General features: G+C 41.3%; 1 protein-coding gene across 1 annotated transcript in view; it reads left to right on the top strand.

Moving 5' to 3' along the window:
• The window catches only part of CWF19L2 (CWF19 like cell cycle control factor 2), a 150671-nt gene extending 143138 nt beyond the window's left edge, over positions 1-7533 (top strand). The window contains exons 17-18 of the mRNA XM_047070451.1: positions 3138-3239; positions 6847-7533. Of these exons, the coding sequence (XP_046926407.1) occupies positions 3138-3239; positions 6847-6990 (246 nt within the window). The 3' untranslated portion in view covers positions 6991-7533. The remainder of the gene's footprint in view (positions 1-3137; positions 3240-6846) is intronic.
• The last annotated feature ends 9593 nt before the right edge of the window (positions 7534-17126 follow it).

Here is a 17126-nt window from a genome sequence, read left to right as displayed (position 1 = left end):
TATTATGCCTGAGTTTTTCACTTCTCATAATCTCCATTGCCATTAAATATTCTTTTTTTTTCTTTTTTTTTTCTACATTTATTTATTTTTTGAGAGACATAGAGAGACAGAGCACAAGTTGGGGAGGGGCAGAGAGTGAAGGAGACACAGAATCCGAAGCAGGTTCCAGGCTCCGAGCTGTTAGCACAGAGCCCAATGCAGGGCCCGAACTGACAAACCGTGAGATCGTGACCTGAGCCGAAGTCAGACACTTAATCGACTGAGCCACCCAGGTGCCCTGCCATTAAATACTCTTATATAAAATGATTTTAATGGCATTTGAAAGTATTTCTAAGTAGAAGTTTTTAAAGATACGTATTATTCTCTATTTGCTATCCTGTGTATGCAGTTTTCTTCCTGGTGAACCATCTAGTACCTATTTTAAGTTTGTTTTTTAAAACGTGCTCAGTACTTGAGTCAGATGCCTAGGGAGTTTTAATATTTTAACTAATATGGAAAATCTGAAACAGATACAGACCTTTGTAGGAACAGTAGTTGTATATTCTACTTGGAAGCATTGCCGAGATCCCAAGAGTTGCCTTTCTAAGTCATCACATAGTATCTGAGAGTCACAGCAGACAGGGAGTGGGCCAGATGATATCTGTGGTCCCTTTTAGCTTTAGGATTCGATAATTATGTGGATGGAATTGTGAAGAGAACTTGAGTATTAGGAATAATTCTAAAGGAGGTCACTTTTTAGGCTAATAAGCTTTTCAGTGGCTTTTTAAAATGATAAAAGTGTTTCTGAGCACAAAGTGAACAATCTTGACTTATTTTAATGTTATTTCTATTCTGGAAGAACCTCATTATACTTATTTTTAAGACTCTGTGTCCTTGGTAGTTTCATAAAGTGTTTTACCTGCTTTGTGGGGTGGGGTGATTTTTTTATTCAAGTAAATTCTTGGCTTCTGGTAATTTATTCTGATTCTTTGTTGATTTATGTTTTTCTGCTGTGAGTATGAGCTTCTCTTTTTGTGCCCCCTTGCTCCCTTTCTGGGCCCTGATTTCTTTGTAGTTGTGTGAAGTTCGTGGCAGTACACAGGGAAACACATCTCTCTGTGTGCTCAGTGCAGAGCACTTGTGTGTTATCAACTAACTTGTCAACAACACTGCTCGGTTTTCACAAGGCTGTGACATTGAGATTTCATGTGAATTCTTTCTCAACTTTTAATGTGATGATTGTAAGTTTAATTTTGTGATAGCTATAATTAAAAAACATCTAGCACATTTAGGGATTTTTAAGACTGAGGAAAGTCCATGTCAAGGAAAATTTGGGTTCACCCAGAGACCTTCAAGCTCAAGGACAATTAGAGCAAGTCAGGAGTAATACCTGGAAATATTGAAAGGGGCAGATTCAAATATTACTGTTTTGTTGTTGTTGTTGTTTACCATCAATAAAATGTTTTGCCATAGTTCTGTCAGTGTCTTTCAAGAGCGATACCAGAGGTCGTTCCCTCTGTCTGGCCAAGGCAGGAAAAGCAAAGTGGTAAGTGTGCACGCGCTTTGATACTAGAGCTTTCATGCGCCTGCTGACGAGCCACCGTCCTGATGAGACAGCCGGTTGTCCCCAGTAGCCACAGGGAGAGGACAGACAAGCTCGTGGCAGCCCCCACTCCTTGCAGAGCAGTGGTGTGTTTACTGCGCCGTCTGGGCACTTACGTCCTGAGTTGTTGAGTCAGTCACTTGGCATGGATGTTCGTTTCCTACCGGCGACGGAAGGACACAGATTTATTTTGCAGTCCTGGAGGTCACAATACAAAATGTGCTGCACTGGACTCAAATCAAGGTGTTAGCAGGTGTGCGTTCCTTCTGGACGCTCTAGGGAAGAATCCGTTCCCTTCCCTTTTCTAGAAGCCACTCGAGATTCCTTCCTTCATCTTCAGTTCCAGCAGTGTGGGATCTTCCAGTTTTTCTCTGATGCTGACTCTCCTGACTCTTACTTATAAGTATCCTTGTGATTGTATTGGGCCCACGAGGATAACCCAGGATATCTCCTCATTTGAATATCCATAAACTAATTGCATGTGTGAAGTCCCTCTGCCGCAGCTTACCCTGGGTGCGCAGTTCATCCTCGCAGCAAACCTCTCAGTTCTTCGTATTTCTCAGGAGACCCAGAGGTGGTAAATGACTGGCCTGGGGCTACATAGGCAGAAAGTTCAGAGCTTTGATTAGAGGCCTTCTCAGTCTCTTGACTTTATTTTTTCCTGACTGTCTAGGTCGTGTACTTGTTTATCCTATTCTGAAAATGTGAAAGTAAGAAAAATAAATAAAGCCACAAAACAGTAACCTGTTTTCCCTGCATTTGATGTTATATACTATTATATAGTGTGTGTGTATATATATAATATATATATATATGTTATATATATATATATATTTGATGTTATATTCTACTATTTGATGTTATATACTATTTTATAAACTGATTTTTTTACAACATTAACTACTTATAGTGAAATAGACATGTGGGATTCAGGGCCAGAATGAGCATGTGCGTGCGTGCGCGTTTGCGCATTTGTGCGTTTGCGTGTGTGTGTGTGTGTGTGTGTGTGTAGAAAGGAGAGAGGAAAAGATCATAGTTAGTCCTGGAGATACTTTGAAATGAGGTTGGTTAACTAAATATTGTTATACCCACCTCACCAGTTAAGAAAAAATTATGATTGGGTTTAATTTATTTTTGATAAATAAATGGTAATAAAAATATTATGAGCAAAGCTCTAAGTATATGGTTAGGTCTCTCTTCCTGTTCTGTTTTGTGAGGGAAATATAGGAATGATACCCTTATTCTCTGTGTAGTTTAAAGAAAATTATTCTACTGTTATCTATATAAAAACACTACCTTTTCTTGCTGTTTTCCTCAAAGACAGGAAAAGAATTGGTTTTGATTATAGCTAAAGAGCTATCTGGCTGAAAGGCTACCAAATGAAATGTTTGACTCTGAAAGTTACGTCACTACGTATTCTTGAATTGGAAATTTATTATATGCTCTTGTTGTGAAGGGTTGCCTAACTTCCGTCATATCCTAGAGCAGGAGAAGGGATTGCACAGAACTTGCCGATTCCGGGCTGTACTCATGTGTGATTTATCTGTTTATTTAGGTACCCAGGGGCTTACCTTACTTCTCTGTAGATTTTGGCCTCCAAGGAGGGTTTGCCCACGTCATTGAAGATCAACATAAATTCCCTCATTACTTTGGGAAGGTAAGCTCACAAGTTTAATAAAATTCCAGAGTGTTGTAGCAGTTTGGTAATAACACTTTTCTTTCAAAGGGAAATCAAAACTTGGGGCACAATAGAGAGTGAAGTTGGTGAGTGCTCTTCTACCCAGTTTTAGAGAGAGAACCTCAAAGCTGCCAATAAAAATACCTCAGACTGTTGCTAACAGTCAGGAATGTCCCTTTGGAACCCACCATTTTCTGACACCGTCGAGAGTGAGGGTAGCCGTTTTCCTGTGGAGGCACCTGGCCTTGTGCCACAAGGGTGACACTCTAGACACCCACAGTGAGTTTGCTCGCAGTGACTCTGCTTTGTGGAGGCTGTCCTTCCTTTCATCTCACCGATGGGGGAGCCGGGCTGCAGACAGGTTATGTGACCCGGTCACGCGCTTCTAAGGGACAGAACTGGTCCATGCACCTCTCATTCCTGGTTGAACCTGAGAACGGATGACCTCACGTCTGCACTTATGACGAAGCACCATGTGGTCCGAGAAGAGTATATGAGTGAGTCATTTCACATGGTTTCTGGGCAGATATCTGCGTGGCGATCGTAGATCACCATTCGTTTCACTGCTGGGGGTGCAGCCACAAAGTAGGGTCCACTGCGTATCTGGGAAGTACGTGAGGTGGTGTCAGGCACTGGAACGAAACTAACGTGGCCGCTGCAACAGTCAAAAGAAGTCTGGGCAGTAGTAGTTCTAGAAGTGGCCTTTGCATCGAGTCTGGCTCAGGCTTTCCTGCTCATACCATCCTCTGACTAGAGGAGCCCTCATGAACTCTGCCCTGGGGCCCCTGTCTCCCTCCTCACTCTCATCTCCGCTGTGTGGCCGTCCTCTACAGCGAGTAGGCTCGCGTCAGGAGGAATCTCGACCCCAGAGGTTCGGATTCAGAACTGTTTATTCTGTTGCCTTTAAAATGTTAGAGGCCCCAAATCACATGCATTTTTGAACTGTTGAGATATAGTACAGAAACGTGTTTGAGAAATTTTCAAAATGTTTTCTCATGGAGTTAATTAGAAAGAAATTTGTTTTCATTGCTCTGAAAACCCCTGTTGTTTTAATCAATAGAACTCTATAACTGAAGGCTCTCAGACTCTGGATTCCTTCCTTCCTTCCTTCCTTCCTTCCTTCCTTCCTTCCTTCCTTCCTACCTGATTTTTTTGAAAACAAAGTAAAATACCCATTTTTTTTTAATTTTCTAAATTTAATTGGGAGATTGCAGTCCTGAACAAATATGTTTATATGATACTGTTTAAAAAGAAAGCTTCCTCAGTTAGCATGGCATCGCTGATCCGTTTCCCCCCAAATTTGCTTCTCAAGAAGCAGCCTGTGAGCCCAAGAACTCCCTTCAGCCTGCTGCCTAAGCGAGTGTTCAGAGAGCAGGAGGGGGATGGTCTCTTTCCATTCACAGCTGCTTCTGTTACCAAGACTCAGTGGTACCTGTATGGTACCCATAAGACAAAACTTGGTATTTTACAGAGACAGTGTTAGGCCAGTTCATAAACTAGGCTTGCTTAAACTACATTGCTTACTTGGGCTGATGCCAAGAAAACTGTCGCATTAAATCTAAATTTAGTCTTGATGTTTTCTAAAATTACTCTCTTTGTTGGGCCCTTTATTTCTGTTTCTCAGTGAAGGAGCTTACACTAAGCCTTTTCTGATGTATCCAATAACTAGAATCTTCTTTTTTTGAGTCTCCATGTAGTCTGCAATGGCATTTACCTTATTCCGCTCTTTAAGACAGTTCTTTGTGTAGTTGGTCATTCTTCTGGTCCTACCACAGGCCCACATTCTGTTAGTTCTCTGAAGACAGGTAGATGTATGTTAGTTATCTTTGTATCCCCAACGACATTTGGTACTTGCTTGTACACAGTATGTCCCCTTGGTAAAAATGTTAAGAGCCTGTCCAGGATCTCACCACACAGCCCTGTGGAAGTAGACTGAACATGCACAGTTTGACCCTCAGCCCAGTGTGGTCCTGTGTTGCCATACTGCCCTCCCGTAAGCATTGCATGTTTCCCCCATATCCTTGTGTACGTGGATACTCACAGTCATAAATTGCATTGCTTTCTGTAGCTAACAGCACAGGAAGAGAATCATGAGGGAAGTAATCTAGGATAATGAAAGCAGTTAAATCAAAATCCATCTCTTACAGGAGTTTGGAATGTGACTCTTAAAAGAAGGTGGTTTATAATTTTTAATTCTTTGTTTATTTGGATTATTAGTATTAAAATATGATTCTAGGGATGCCTGGGTAGCTCAGTCGGTTGAGCGTCCGACTTAGCTCAGGTCATGATCTCGAGGTCTGTGAGTTCAAGCCCCACGTCGGGCTCTGTGCTGACAGCTCAGAACCTGGAGCCTGTTTCAGATTCTGTGTCTCCCTCCCTCTCTGCCCCTCCCCTGCTCATGCTCTGTCTCTCTCTGTCAAAAATAAATAAAATAAATAAATAAATTAAAAATAAAATAAAATAAAATATTCTATTTCCTGAATAAAGATCTCCAGCTAATAGTAGAAGAAACTGGCTTATAAATATAAGGGGTAGTAGAGAGAATGTTGGCCTGAGATTCAACTGCAGTCCGACACCAGAGTTAATAATTGTTGCATGTCGGCCAACTTTTTCTCCATACTGGTTACCAGAACAGCTCATGAGGACCAAATTAATTAAATGTCACGCTCCCTTCCTCCCCTTTGCACCTCTCTGGTAGATGTGCTAACAAGCAACAAAACGGACAAAGAACATGACAAGAGACAAAACTAGCACTGCTAGAATTCTAGGGCTTGCATAGTTAGAACTAACTGAAAACAAGATTTTTTTCCCCAAGTTTTCATCTAAAGTCCAGCTTGTTAACATACACGTGCAATAATAGTTTTAGGTGTAGAATTTAGTGATTGATCACTTACATACAGCACCCTGTGCTCATCCCAGCAAGTACCCTCCTTAATCCCCATCACCTGTTTCTCCCATCCCTTGCCCACCTCTCCGCTATAACCATCAGTGTGATCTCTGTGGTTAAGAATCTGTTTCTTGGTTTGCCTCTCTTTTTTCCCCCCATGCTCATTTGTTTTGTTTCTTAAATCCCACATATGAATGAATTTGTAGCCATTTGTCTTTCTCTGCCTGACTTACTTCACTTAGCCTTATACTCTCTAGCTCTATCTGCATTGTTGCAAATGGCAAGATTTCATTCTTTTTGATGGCCAACTAATATTCCATTATATATATACCACATGTTCTTTATCCATTCATCAGCCAGTGGACACTTGGGGTCTTTCCATAATTGGCTATTGTAGATAGCGCTGCTGTAAACATTGGGATACATGTACCCTTCGAATCTGTATTTTTGTATCCTTTGGGTAAATACCTAGTAGTGTAATTGTTGGGTCATAGGGTAGTTCTGTTTTTAACTTTTTGAGGAACCTCCATACTGGAAAGTAAGATTTTTTAACTTGAAACTAATATGTGTGTAGAATTTGAGTATCATCTTGGAGAACTACTGACTTTTATACTTAGTATAAATATAAATAGAAATAGTTTCATTCTGTTTTCAGCATTTATACATATATGTGTCTGTATTTCTCTCATTCTTTAAAAGGAAATCATTGGTGGGATGTTGGATATAGAACCCAGGCTGTGGAGGAAAGGGATCCGGGAAAGCTTTGAGGATCAGAGGAAGAAGGCACTGCAGTTCGCTCAGTGGTGGAAACCATTCGACTTCACCAAAAGTAAAAAATGTTGAGTCAAGCCTTTCAGTTTTTAAATGTCTTCTTCAGATTCCTTTCACTTTTATTTCTATTCTGTCTCAACAACTGACCCTCAGGCCACAGGGAGAGAAAGTCCTGCTCTGGGTCTCGGATGCCTGTGCATCACCGGATTGTTTCCTTTCCTACCTTGTCCTGCGACCTCCCCTGTTGTCATTGGGGAGCAGGACCAGATACGGGGTGACCCTGCATTCCCGCTCTGTCCCTACGTCTTTGTGTTCCGACCAGTACAGTTAAGATGGGGAAGGACTTTGCTGAAGGATTGCCGAGGAGGGACAGCAGATCACCAGTTCAGAGGGAGGTGGGGCTGCTTCAAGGTGGTGAACACTGTTGACCAGCTTCTCTTGAATATTTTAAACTGAGTTGGCATATTCAGTAATAATTGCAACTTCTCTTTGTAGCCTTTTATAGAAGAGCTCTTCATTTTCTACCAGTAGCAGATATATCACTGCTATTCTTTTTATTAAAGGAAGAAGAATGTTCGAGAATAATAAATTAAATAAAGCATCACATGTTCATGATTTGTTGGTTTCTATTTCTGGATTAAAAAAAAATTTTTATGTTTGTTTTTGAGAGAGAGAGAGAGAGAGAGAGAGACAGAGCCTGAGCGGGGGAGGGACAGAGAGAGAGGGAGACACAGAATCCGAAGCAGGCTCCAGGCTCTGAGGTGTCAGCACAGAGCCTGACGCGGGGCTCGAACTCACAAACTGGGAGATATGACCTGAGCTGAAGTCGGATGCTCAACCGACTGAGCCACCCAGGCGCCCCTTAATTCTGGATTTTTAGATAGTGTCTTTGAATTTGCGGGATGTTGAAAGTAATTGTTCCAGATGACACAATTTACAGCTGTTTGGGTTTTGAAAGTTGAAAAATTTAGCCAAATTGTCATTTTGGGTTTGTAGTATTACAAAATCTTAAGTAATTAGAGTATTCTGAATGTCTAGAGCACGTTCCGTTGCTCGGCACTTGACCGAAGCTTCCTTTTTCTTTGTTCTTACGCTTGGTATCAAGGGGTTTCGAAACCATATATTTAAAAAATATGACCATGGGGTAAGAGTGCTCCTATTTTTTTAATATGGGAGATGTTTTTGGTGTAACCCCTTCTCAAAGATCCTTGACATTTTGTCATGAAATGTTGAATACGTAGAATCAGTGTGATGCATACTCTGGAGAAACTCCTAACTCTACACAGTTATTTTTTAATATCGGCGTCTCGTTATTTCTTTAGTATGGCACAAAATGTTTATATTCTACCTGTAGTTTTTAAATTTCGCATATGAGTTGAAGTTTACTGGTTTCATTTTCTCCGTATTTGCAAATTGAATTTAAGTATAATTATCAGATACTTGATAGTATTTTTTTTTAACTGCTATTTTCAAACTTGTTAAGCTGTATTGCAGAGACACAGAGGAATCTATGACATTTATGTAATCAGTGAGGTAACAGTTCGTGGGGAATTTTGGTTTTGTGCTAGTAGAGTGCAAAAATAAAAAGTACTTCCCCTACTTTAAATTATTTTACAGTCTAGCGGACAAGGAGACGTGCGTCAATGATATAGCACAGTGTAAGTTCTAACGCGAGGTATGTGTCAGGTGTATCCGAGCGCCATGCTGAAGGACTCTTCACACCTCCTCTGTCTGTCTGGGTGGGTGACTTTGCTGCTTGTTTTACTGAGATTGTAGAACCGCAGAGACGAGATTTTCCACCACACCTCCCAGTAGTCCTCCATGTGCACCCATGGGCTCTGCGTGCCCTCTTGCTAACTATAGATAAATTATTTTGTTGTTCTTCTCTGGGGCTCATCCACGCCATTATGTCCTGGATTTCACCCCCCTCACCTACTCAGTTGGCCCTACTCTCTCCCTATTACTAGGATTTTCCTCTCTCGGTAAAAGTGAGTTCCTATTAGCACATGAAAACATCTTGTAACAGTCCACCACAGACCCCCCCCCCATCACATCCCCTGTAGCCATTTTCCTTCTCTGCCTGACAGCAAAGCTCATTTAAATAATATTTGTGTCCTCTCCTTCCCTCCTCCTCCTGTTCTCAGTACGCTTAAACGCCCCCCCCCCCCCCGCCCCGTTCTAAAACTGCTTGTGTCAAGGTCCTCTGTGAACCTGCCACATCGGTAAATCACGTAATTACTGCCCATGTTCCTCTTGCTCGCCTGTCGGCGTCACTGACAGACTCGAGACACTTTCTCTGCTTCCAGAGTGCAGTTTCTTATTTCTCCTCCTTCACTGCTGGCTCCGTCCTCCCAGCCTCCTTTGCTGGTTCCTCTCCAGCCGGTCACGTGTTGAAATGCCCATCCTCACTTCTTATCTGTTCTCTGTTACATGCTGTCTCTCAAGATGATGTCATACTTAAAATGGTCCTATGGACCACCTTTAGGTTGGCTCATTTATTCAACAAATATTGGAGTGTTTTCTTTGTGCCGGTTACTGTTCTGAGTGCAGGGAATACACTATGAATAAAACAAAAATGCCTCCTTTGAGGAGTTCATATTGTATCAAGGAAGACACACACAGTAAATAAATTATCCAGAAAATGTCAGAGGTGGTAAGTGCTACGGAAAAAGGAAAAGTAGAACAGGACAAGGAAGACGCCTCTCAAATTTATGCCTTCATCCAGGACCTCTTCAGCGAACTCCGGAAACAAATACCAAGGTGACGTCTCTACTGTATCTAATCTGTGAGATGGACAACCCACCTGAACTCCTGATTTCCCTCTCGTTCCAGGTATTTATAACAACCATTTCATTACACCATGTGGTTGTATAGATGAGACTTTGTTTAGGGCTCAGCTAGATGATTTGCCTCTGTTTCCTGATGTCTGGGGCCTCAGCTGGAGTGACTCAAGCGTCTGGAGATGACTGGGGCCACACGTGTAGGGCCTCTGTTCTTCACATGGGCCATGTGTGCGTGGAGCTGGAATAGTCGAAATAGTCTTTCACTCACATGTCTGGTGCCTGGGACAGCTTGGGGACAGACTGAAGACACTCTCTTCTCGTATGGCAGTTTCAGTGTAGTTGGGCTTTACCATATGACTTCTGACTTCTGTTCCAAAAGATGTTTCCAAGACAGAAGAGGTGGAAGGTGCCACTCTCTTAGTTAGGGCCTGGGACCGGAAATCAGCACCGCGTCATTTTGCTGTGTTTTGTCTGTCAAAGTTGTCACAGAACCCACCGACATTCCAAAAGAGGGGTCATAACTCTACCTCTTGTTGAGAGTAGTGTCAAATCATTGGTGGCCCCCCTTCATCCACCACAGTCTGCCCTCCGGCCACCAATTTATACTCTCCCACATTAAAAATACATTCAAGTCCTCCCAAGGAAGCCTTATCCCAGGAATGCACTAGGCCTGGGCTGGAGATTCAGGATCCCAACTACCCAGGCTCAGATACACGAGGCCCTTCAGATGCTTCAGTCTGAAGATGTGTGAGTTTAAGAGACAAATTATCTGCAACCCAAACACAATAGTGAGAAAAGCACACAATAACTTCAGTATAGGCACCTTCACTGAAAAAGATGGAAAATTCGAGACACATTGCCATCACTGTTGACTAGTTCTAACATCAAGTCGAGTGTATGTTGCCAGTTTCTTGATTAGGACTGCAGTCCTGCTTCTCGAAAGTGGTTCTGTGGGGCTTTGTGCTCTGCCCTGCATACTCTTAGTTCATCCCTGAATCAGCCTTTTTTTCCCCCCATAAATAGCCGAAGACTCATGTTTCCACCTGAGACCAACGAGCCACGTTATCTTCCAGCCTCAAACGACCAAAGAATTGACAACATACATGTAGTGATGGTTTTTAAGACATGGGTATCAAGCAAGAAAGTATAATGATCCCTAAGTGACGGGAAACAAGTAAAATAAGCTTTGTGATGGCCCTGCCCTCTTGCTCTGAGACTGTCCTCATCTCATGGTACCAGGTGTGGGACCCCAGTCAGAGCTTATAGAACAGGCTGAGTTAAGGACATAGACCTAGGAATCTTGGGGGCCCAGAGCCACAGGGCGGGTTAGGAGGGAATTACGTGCAGATGCGGAGGCTACCTGGCGCCAAGCAAAGGTTGACCTACCCGAGAGGTTAGAGGTCACACTTCCCACTAACTAGAATGGAGGGTGTCAAGACTGTCTGGGAAGTGCGAGTACCCACAATGGTGGTGAGTAGTGTGGAGTGATGAAATCTCAAGACTTAGCCCTCATCTAACCTTGACAAATCTTACATGCAAGAGGCAAAAGGATCAAGCTGTTTCCAAGTAACTTCACTGTGTCCCAGAACAAAGCTCGACAACACATAGGAATAAAACTATATCCAGTAGTCACAACATAAAAAGTGTCTGGAGTACCAAAAAGCACAAGATGGTAACTACATGGGTAAATATATAAGATTTTTCTTATTTATTACGTTTATTTAAAAGATACTTTATTCTTCAAGCAAGAACAATTAGTATGAGGTTTATAACATATGTAAAAACTAAAGGACGATAATATAATGAAGGTGGGATGGGGACAAATGGAAGTATACCAAGTACATTCGCCGTACTCTGCTTGAAGTGGGGTGGTAGGACTTGAGCACAGACTGTGATAAAGATGTAGAATTCTGGGGCACCTGGGTGGCTCAGTAGGCTCAGGTCTCACCGCTCGTCAGTTCAAGCCCCGCGTCTGGCTCTGTGCTGACAGCTCAGAACCTGGAGCCTACTTTGGATTCTGTGTCTTCCTCTCTCTCTGCCCCTCCCCCGCTTGTGCACACGCTCTCTCTCTCTCTCTCTCTCTCTCTCTCAAAAATAAATGTTAAAAACAATTTTAAGATGTAGAATTCTGAGCTGTAAAGCAGGCCTTACGATTAAAAAAAAAAAGCAAATAGAGATTTATAGCACTAATCCAATAAAGAAGATAAAGTGGAGCATGAAATAATAATCTAAATGAAGGCAGAAAGAGGAAACACTACAGGTGGTACAGATAGAAAATGAGCAGCAAGATGATGGATTTAAGCCAAAACATTCTATCAATAATACTCATTTTTTATAGCTGCTTGGCAGTTGAAAGCAGCACACATTTATTATTTCTCGGCTTCTGTGGGCCTGGAGTTCAGGTACAGCTTGACTCATTCCGACGCTGAGCTGGGAAAAGACCCATTTCCCCGCCCACGTGGTTCCTGGCACCGCTCACCTCCTTGCTGGCGGCCCCGTGTCCCTTCCCACATGAGCTTCCCCAACACAGCCCCTTGCTTCCCTCACCACCGGCGAGGAAGAGGGAGATGGTGACAAGGTGACCACTGACATCTTACACGACACAGTAACGTCATCACACAAAATTACACACACCCCTTGCCTTAGGGTATCATTGGAAGCACATCACAGGTCCTGCTGGCACGCAGGGGTGGGATCACACCAGGACATGAGCCCCAAGCAGGATCGGAACACCCCGGAGGCCCCCAAAGAATGTGCCACTTCACATCTGAAGAGACTTAAACTGAATTCGTACATTTCTCCCATCTTCTTCTTCTTTGTCTTCCATTTTACTAATGTGTCTATCATAATCCGCAGAATGCATTCTTTTGCTTTAAACACCCAATTCTAAAGTATTTTTAATGAGAAAAAGAGCTTTTTATATTTGTTCAATTATTTGCTGTTTTTCGTACTCTGCATGCCTTTGAGTTGATTCACATTCGCATTTAGTGTCCCCTGAGTCAATGTGCATGTAAAGTCAGTTTGAGGTTTTTTTCAGGCTTGCCTTTTCTGTTTCCTGAGGTTTCTGAATTGTTGATCGATTCTGTAGTGATTTTTGTTTTCTTTTCCCCCCTTGCTTGCTCATGTTTTTATATCCAAGTGATCTCCCTAGTTCTATTTTTTTTTTTTAAATCATCTTGTTTTTGAGCTCTGGACATGAGATTTTCATCAGGCTTCTCAAGACGCAGTTTATAGAAATGTCTTTCTTTTGTGGTTGATCTTTCTTCTAACTGGGTTCTTTTTAGTTTGCGTGTTTTGTTTGAACTCATTTATACATTTATTCTTTTACTATTGTTTTGCCAGGGTGTGTATACAGAGTTGCCACAGTGTTTCTTTTCATCAGCTCCCGCTTGGGGGTCTGTGCTTCATGATGATGGTTACAGTGTTATTTGGTACATAAATATTCATCAGCGTAATTTATTTTTTATTGTGAATTGTGGCTTTCAGCATTAAACAGGGAGCAGCCCTAGGCTCCTGAATCACCTCTTGTAGGAATATTGCCAACCCATTAGTAACACCTGGTTTGGATTGTATAAGAGCAATGAATAGACTCCACCTTTTAGAGTCATTAGAAATTTTAAATTTTTGTTGAAGCAGCCTGAGCTACTATAGAAATTGGCACTTTGAAAATCGGGAGCTTCTAAACAAAAGCCTTTAAGATATGTGGCATTGGTTCAAGTGCAGCCTTCTGTTTTTAGCACCCAGGTTCCTTGTGTGTGGATAGTCCTTATAATATGAAAGTAAGTGTAGGGAACTCTGGTTCTGATGTGTTTGTATTCTCTGAACATGAATTGTTACTCATAAGGTGTGTAGAGATCACATGATGTCAGTTCATCCATTTATTTGGTGTCACTCGCTTGAATAATCAGTTCCGACTTGTCCACTGGGTTGCCAGTTGTGACAGCTACTTAGTGCTCATTAAAGGAACTCGGTAAAATAAATATTATCATTAAAGTGTCAGCTGTGAAAACAATTTTTTACATGTTAATATAGTGTTAGGTTTTAAAAGGGAACGCTAAGCAGTGTGTGAAAAACCATTTAAATGGGTGTCAAAAGGGAGAACTTTCTCCAAATGGAATTATGAGTGTCCTTTTAAGAACCTTTAAAGATATAGACACATGATGTAAAGAGAGAAATGAAAAATTAGAGTCCCATCACCTCAGTGTTAGCCAGATAACGCTTAAGTCTTTAGGCTGCTGCTCTAGATGATGTAGGATTTTGCTGGAACGTGTTTTGGTTTACAGATAGTTAAAAAGGAATCTTACTCATTTTTTCAAACAGTAGAAATGTAAGTTTTTGTTTTGTGAATCCCTTTGGAATTACTAGTGATTCTTTGTTAATTTTTGTTTCATTAAAAAAATTTTTTTAATGTTTATTTTTGAGGGGGGCGGGCAGAGAGAGAGGAAGACACAGAAACTGAAGCAGGCTCCAGGCTCTGAGCTGTCAGCACAGAACCCTACATGGGGCTTGAACTCAGGAACTGTGAGATCATGACCCAAGCTGAAATTGGATGCTTAACCGACTGAGCCAGCCAGGCACCTCTGTGTTTTTATTGTGCTCTCATAAGTTGTGCTATTTTTCCTGGAAATGAAAAAGATATACAAAAGGGAAGACTATGAAATTAGTCATTACTGAAATGTCATCTCGGTGATTAATTTGGTTAAACAATAATTCCTGGAGTACCTACTGATGATAAAAAGCATTTCCTCTTCAAGGAAACTTTAGATTCCTTCCTGGATATCATAACACAAGTCAATAGCAAATTTAAGTAGTATACTACTTAAGTCAGCTAATTAATTTACCCATTTTTTACCCTCACATTTTCCTCAGGAATTTATTAATTAATTAACATCCAAATTAGTTAGCATATAGTGCAACAGTGATTTCAGGAGTAGATTCCTTAATGCCTCTTACCCATTTAGTGCATCCCCCCTCCAGTAACCCTCTGTTCTCCATATTTAAGAGTCTCTTGTGTTTTGTCCCCCTCCCTGTTTTTATATTATTTTTGTTTCCTTTCCCTTATGTTCATCTGTTTTGTCTCTTAAAGTCCTCATATGAGTGAAGTCATAGGATTTTTGTCTTTCTCTAATTTCACTTAGCATAATACCCTCCAGTTCCATCCACGTGGTTGCAAATGGCAAGATTTCATTATTTTTGATTGCTGAGTAATACTCCATTGTATCTATATATCACATCTTCTTTATCCATTCATCCATCGATGGACATTTGGGCTCTTTCCATACTTTGCCTATTGTCGATAGTGCTGCTATAAACATGGGGGTGCATGTGTCCCTTCGAAACAACACACCTGTATCCCGTGGATAAATGCCTAGTAGTGCAATTGCTGGGTCATAGGGTAGTTCTATTTTTAGTTTTTTGAGAAACCTCCATACTGTTTTCCAGAGTGGCTGCACCAGCTTGCATTCCCACCAACAATGCAAAAGAGATTCTCTTTCTCTGCATCCTCGCCAACATCTGTTGTTGCCTGAGTTGTTCATGTTAGCCATTCTGACAGGTGTCAGGTGGTATCTCATTGTGGTTTTGATTTGTATTTCCCTGATGATGAGTGATGTGGAGCGTTTTTTCATGTGTCAGTTGGCCATCTGGATGTCTTCTTTGGAGAAGTGTCTATTCATGTCTTTTGCCCATTTCTTCACGGGATTATTTGTTTTTTGGGTGTTGAGTTTGATATGTTCTTTATAAATTTTGGATACTAACCCTTTATCTGATATGTCGTTTGCAAATATCTTCTCCCATTCTGTCGGTTGCCTTTTAGTTTTGCTAATTGTTTCCTTCACTGTGCAGAAGCTTTTTATTTTGATGAGGTCCTAGTAGTTCATTTTTGCTTTTGTTTCCCTTGTCTCTGGAGATGTGTTGAGTAGGAAGTTGCTGCGGCCAAGTCAGTAATCTTCTTAGATGAGTGACAGTTCAAAAGTACCTTGGGGATGATGGTAGTGACAGTGAGTTTTTGAACCTCACTAAATGCTATAAATAGCAAAGCAACTAAAATGCAAAACTGAAGACCCACAGAAACCATCTTCAAAACAGAGTATTCCCATAGCCCCCAATTATAGTATGCTTCTAGGGACAGACTGCCAACATTCATAGCCTCTGAGCAATATCAGCATCTGCACAAGAGAGAGTGGAGGGAAAACACATGGCCTTTTAATGTCCCCAGGTACAAAAGAACCCTAAATTGCTGAAAAGTGCTTACTGTAAAGCCTGACAACTTAGTCTGAAAAGAGCAGACGAAATTGGAAACAATCCCAGTTGGGTTGAGTCTGATGGCATCTGATGGCCGTGAAGTTAAAAGAAATGAAGAGCTACTCTGGCATGTTCACTGCCTCTGAAAGTAGAGGCCGACTGTCTTCATTCAAAACAGTAAGTGACAGGAGATAATCTCGGTTAAATCCCATGCGAAGTTTTCATGAAATAAATGTGAGAGATTAGGAACCAAACAGTATTCCTATAGACAGAGCTCACAGATAGATATGTCTTCAAACTGATGAAAACCATAACTCCGTAGTTCAAAATGAGCTTAAAAATGTAAGAAAATGATATAATGTATGAAGAACAAACAGCATATATTAGGACTGTAAAAAAAAGCTCAGAGATGAAGTGAGGAAAGGAAGATTTCACATGATTATTTATTTACTTTAAGAGAGAGCATGAGCAGGGGAGGGGCAGAGAGAGAGGGGGAGTGAGAATTCCATGCAGGCTCCATGCTGTCAGTGCAGAGCCTGATGCAGGGCTTGCTTGAACTCGTGAACCATGAGATTGGGACTTGAGCCAAAATCAAGTGTCGGACACTCAACGGACTGAACCACCCAGGTGCCCCAAAAGGAAGATTTCAAATGAGAGTGTCCAACACTCAGGAAGGATTTAGGATTCAGAAATGAAGACAAACTAGGAAAAATATATATATAACAGATAACTTAATAAAAAGGTAAGCTGTAAAGAGGAAAGCTTTTTTTTTTTTTTTTTTAATAAAAAAAGATGTAAAAGGTTGAAGAGAATGTGATGGATACAGAAGATAGGCTGGACTTGAACACAAATACGGTAAAAAACTTTGAAGAAGGAAATCAAGGCAGTGAACTGAACAGGAAGAATGAGGCCCAGATAATGTCTCCAGATTTTACTAAGCCTTTAAATGCCCAACAATCCTAATGCCTCTTAAGCTCTTTCAGTGTGCAGAAGGAGAACTTCCAAACCAGTTTCATGAAGCAAGTATACTCTGATCCCTAAACTTGAGAAAGGTCACACCAAGATAGAAAACTCGCAATATCATCTGTCATTTATTAATATTGATGCAGAAATTATACACTGATATTAGTAAACATGGAGGGCGTCCAAGATGGTGGTGTAGGAGAATCGTGAACTCACCTT

The sequence above is a fragment of the Lynx rufus genome, unplaced genomic scaffold, assembly GCF_022079265.1.
Source record: "Lynx rufus isolate CCGP_SWC_20201006 ecotype Redwood Valley unplaced genomic scaffold, mLynRuf1.p SCAF_9, whole genome shotgun sequence".
Lineage (NCBI taxonomy): Eukaryota > Metazoa > Chordata > Mammalia > Carnivora > Felidae > Lynx > Lynx rufus.
Note: the sequence above shows the minus strand (reverse complement) of the source record. Positions and strands in the feature narration are given on the sequence as shown.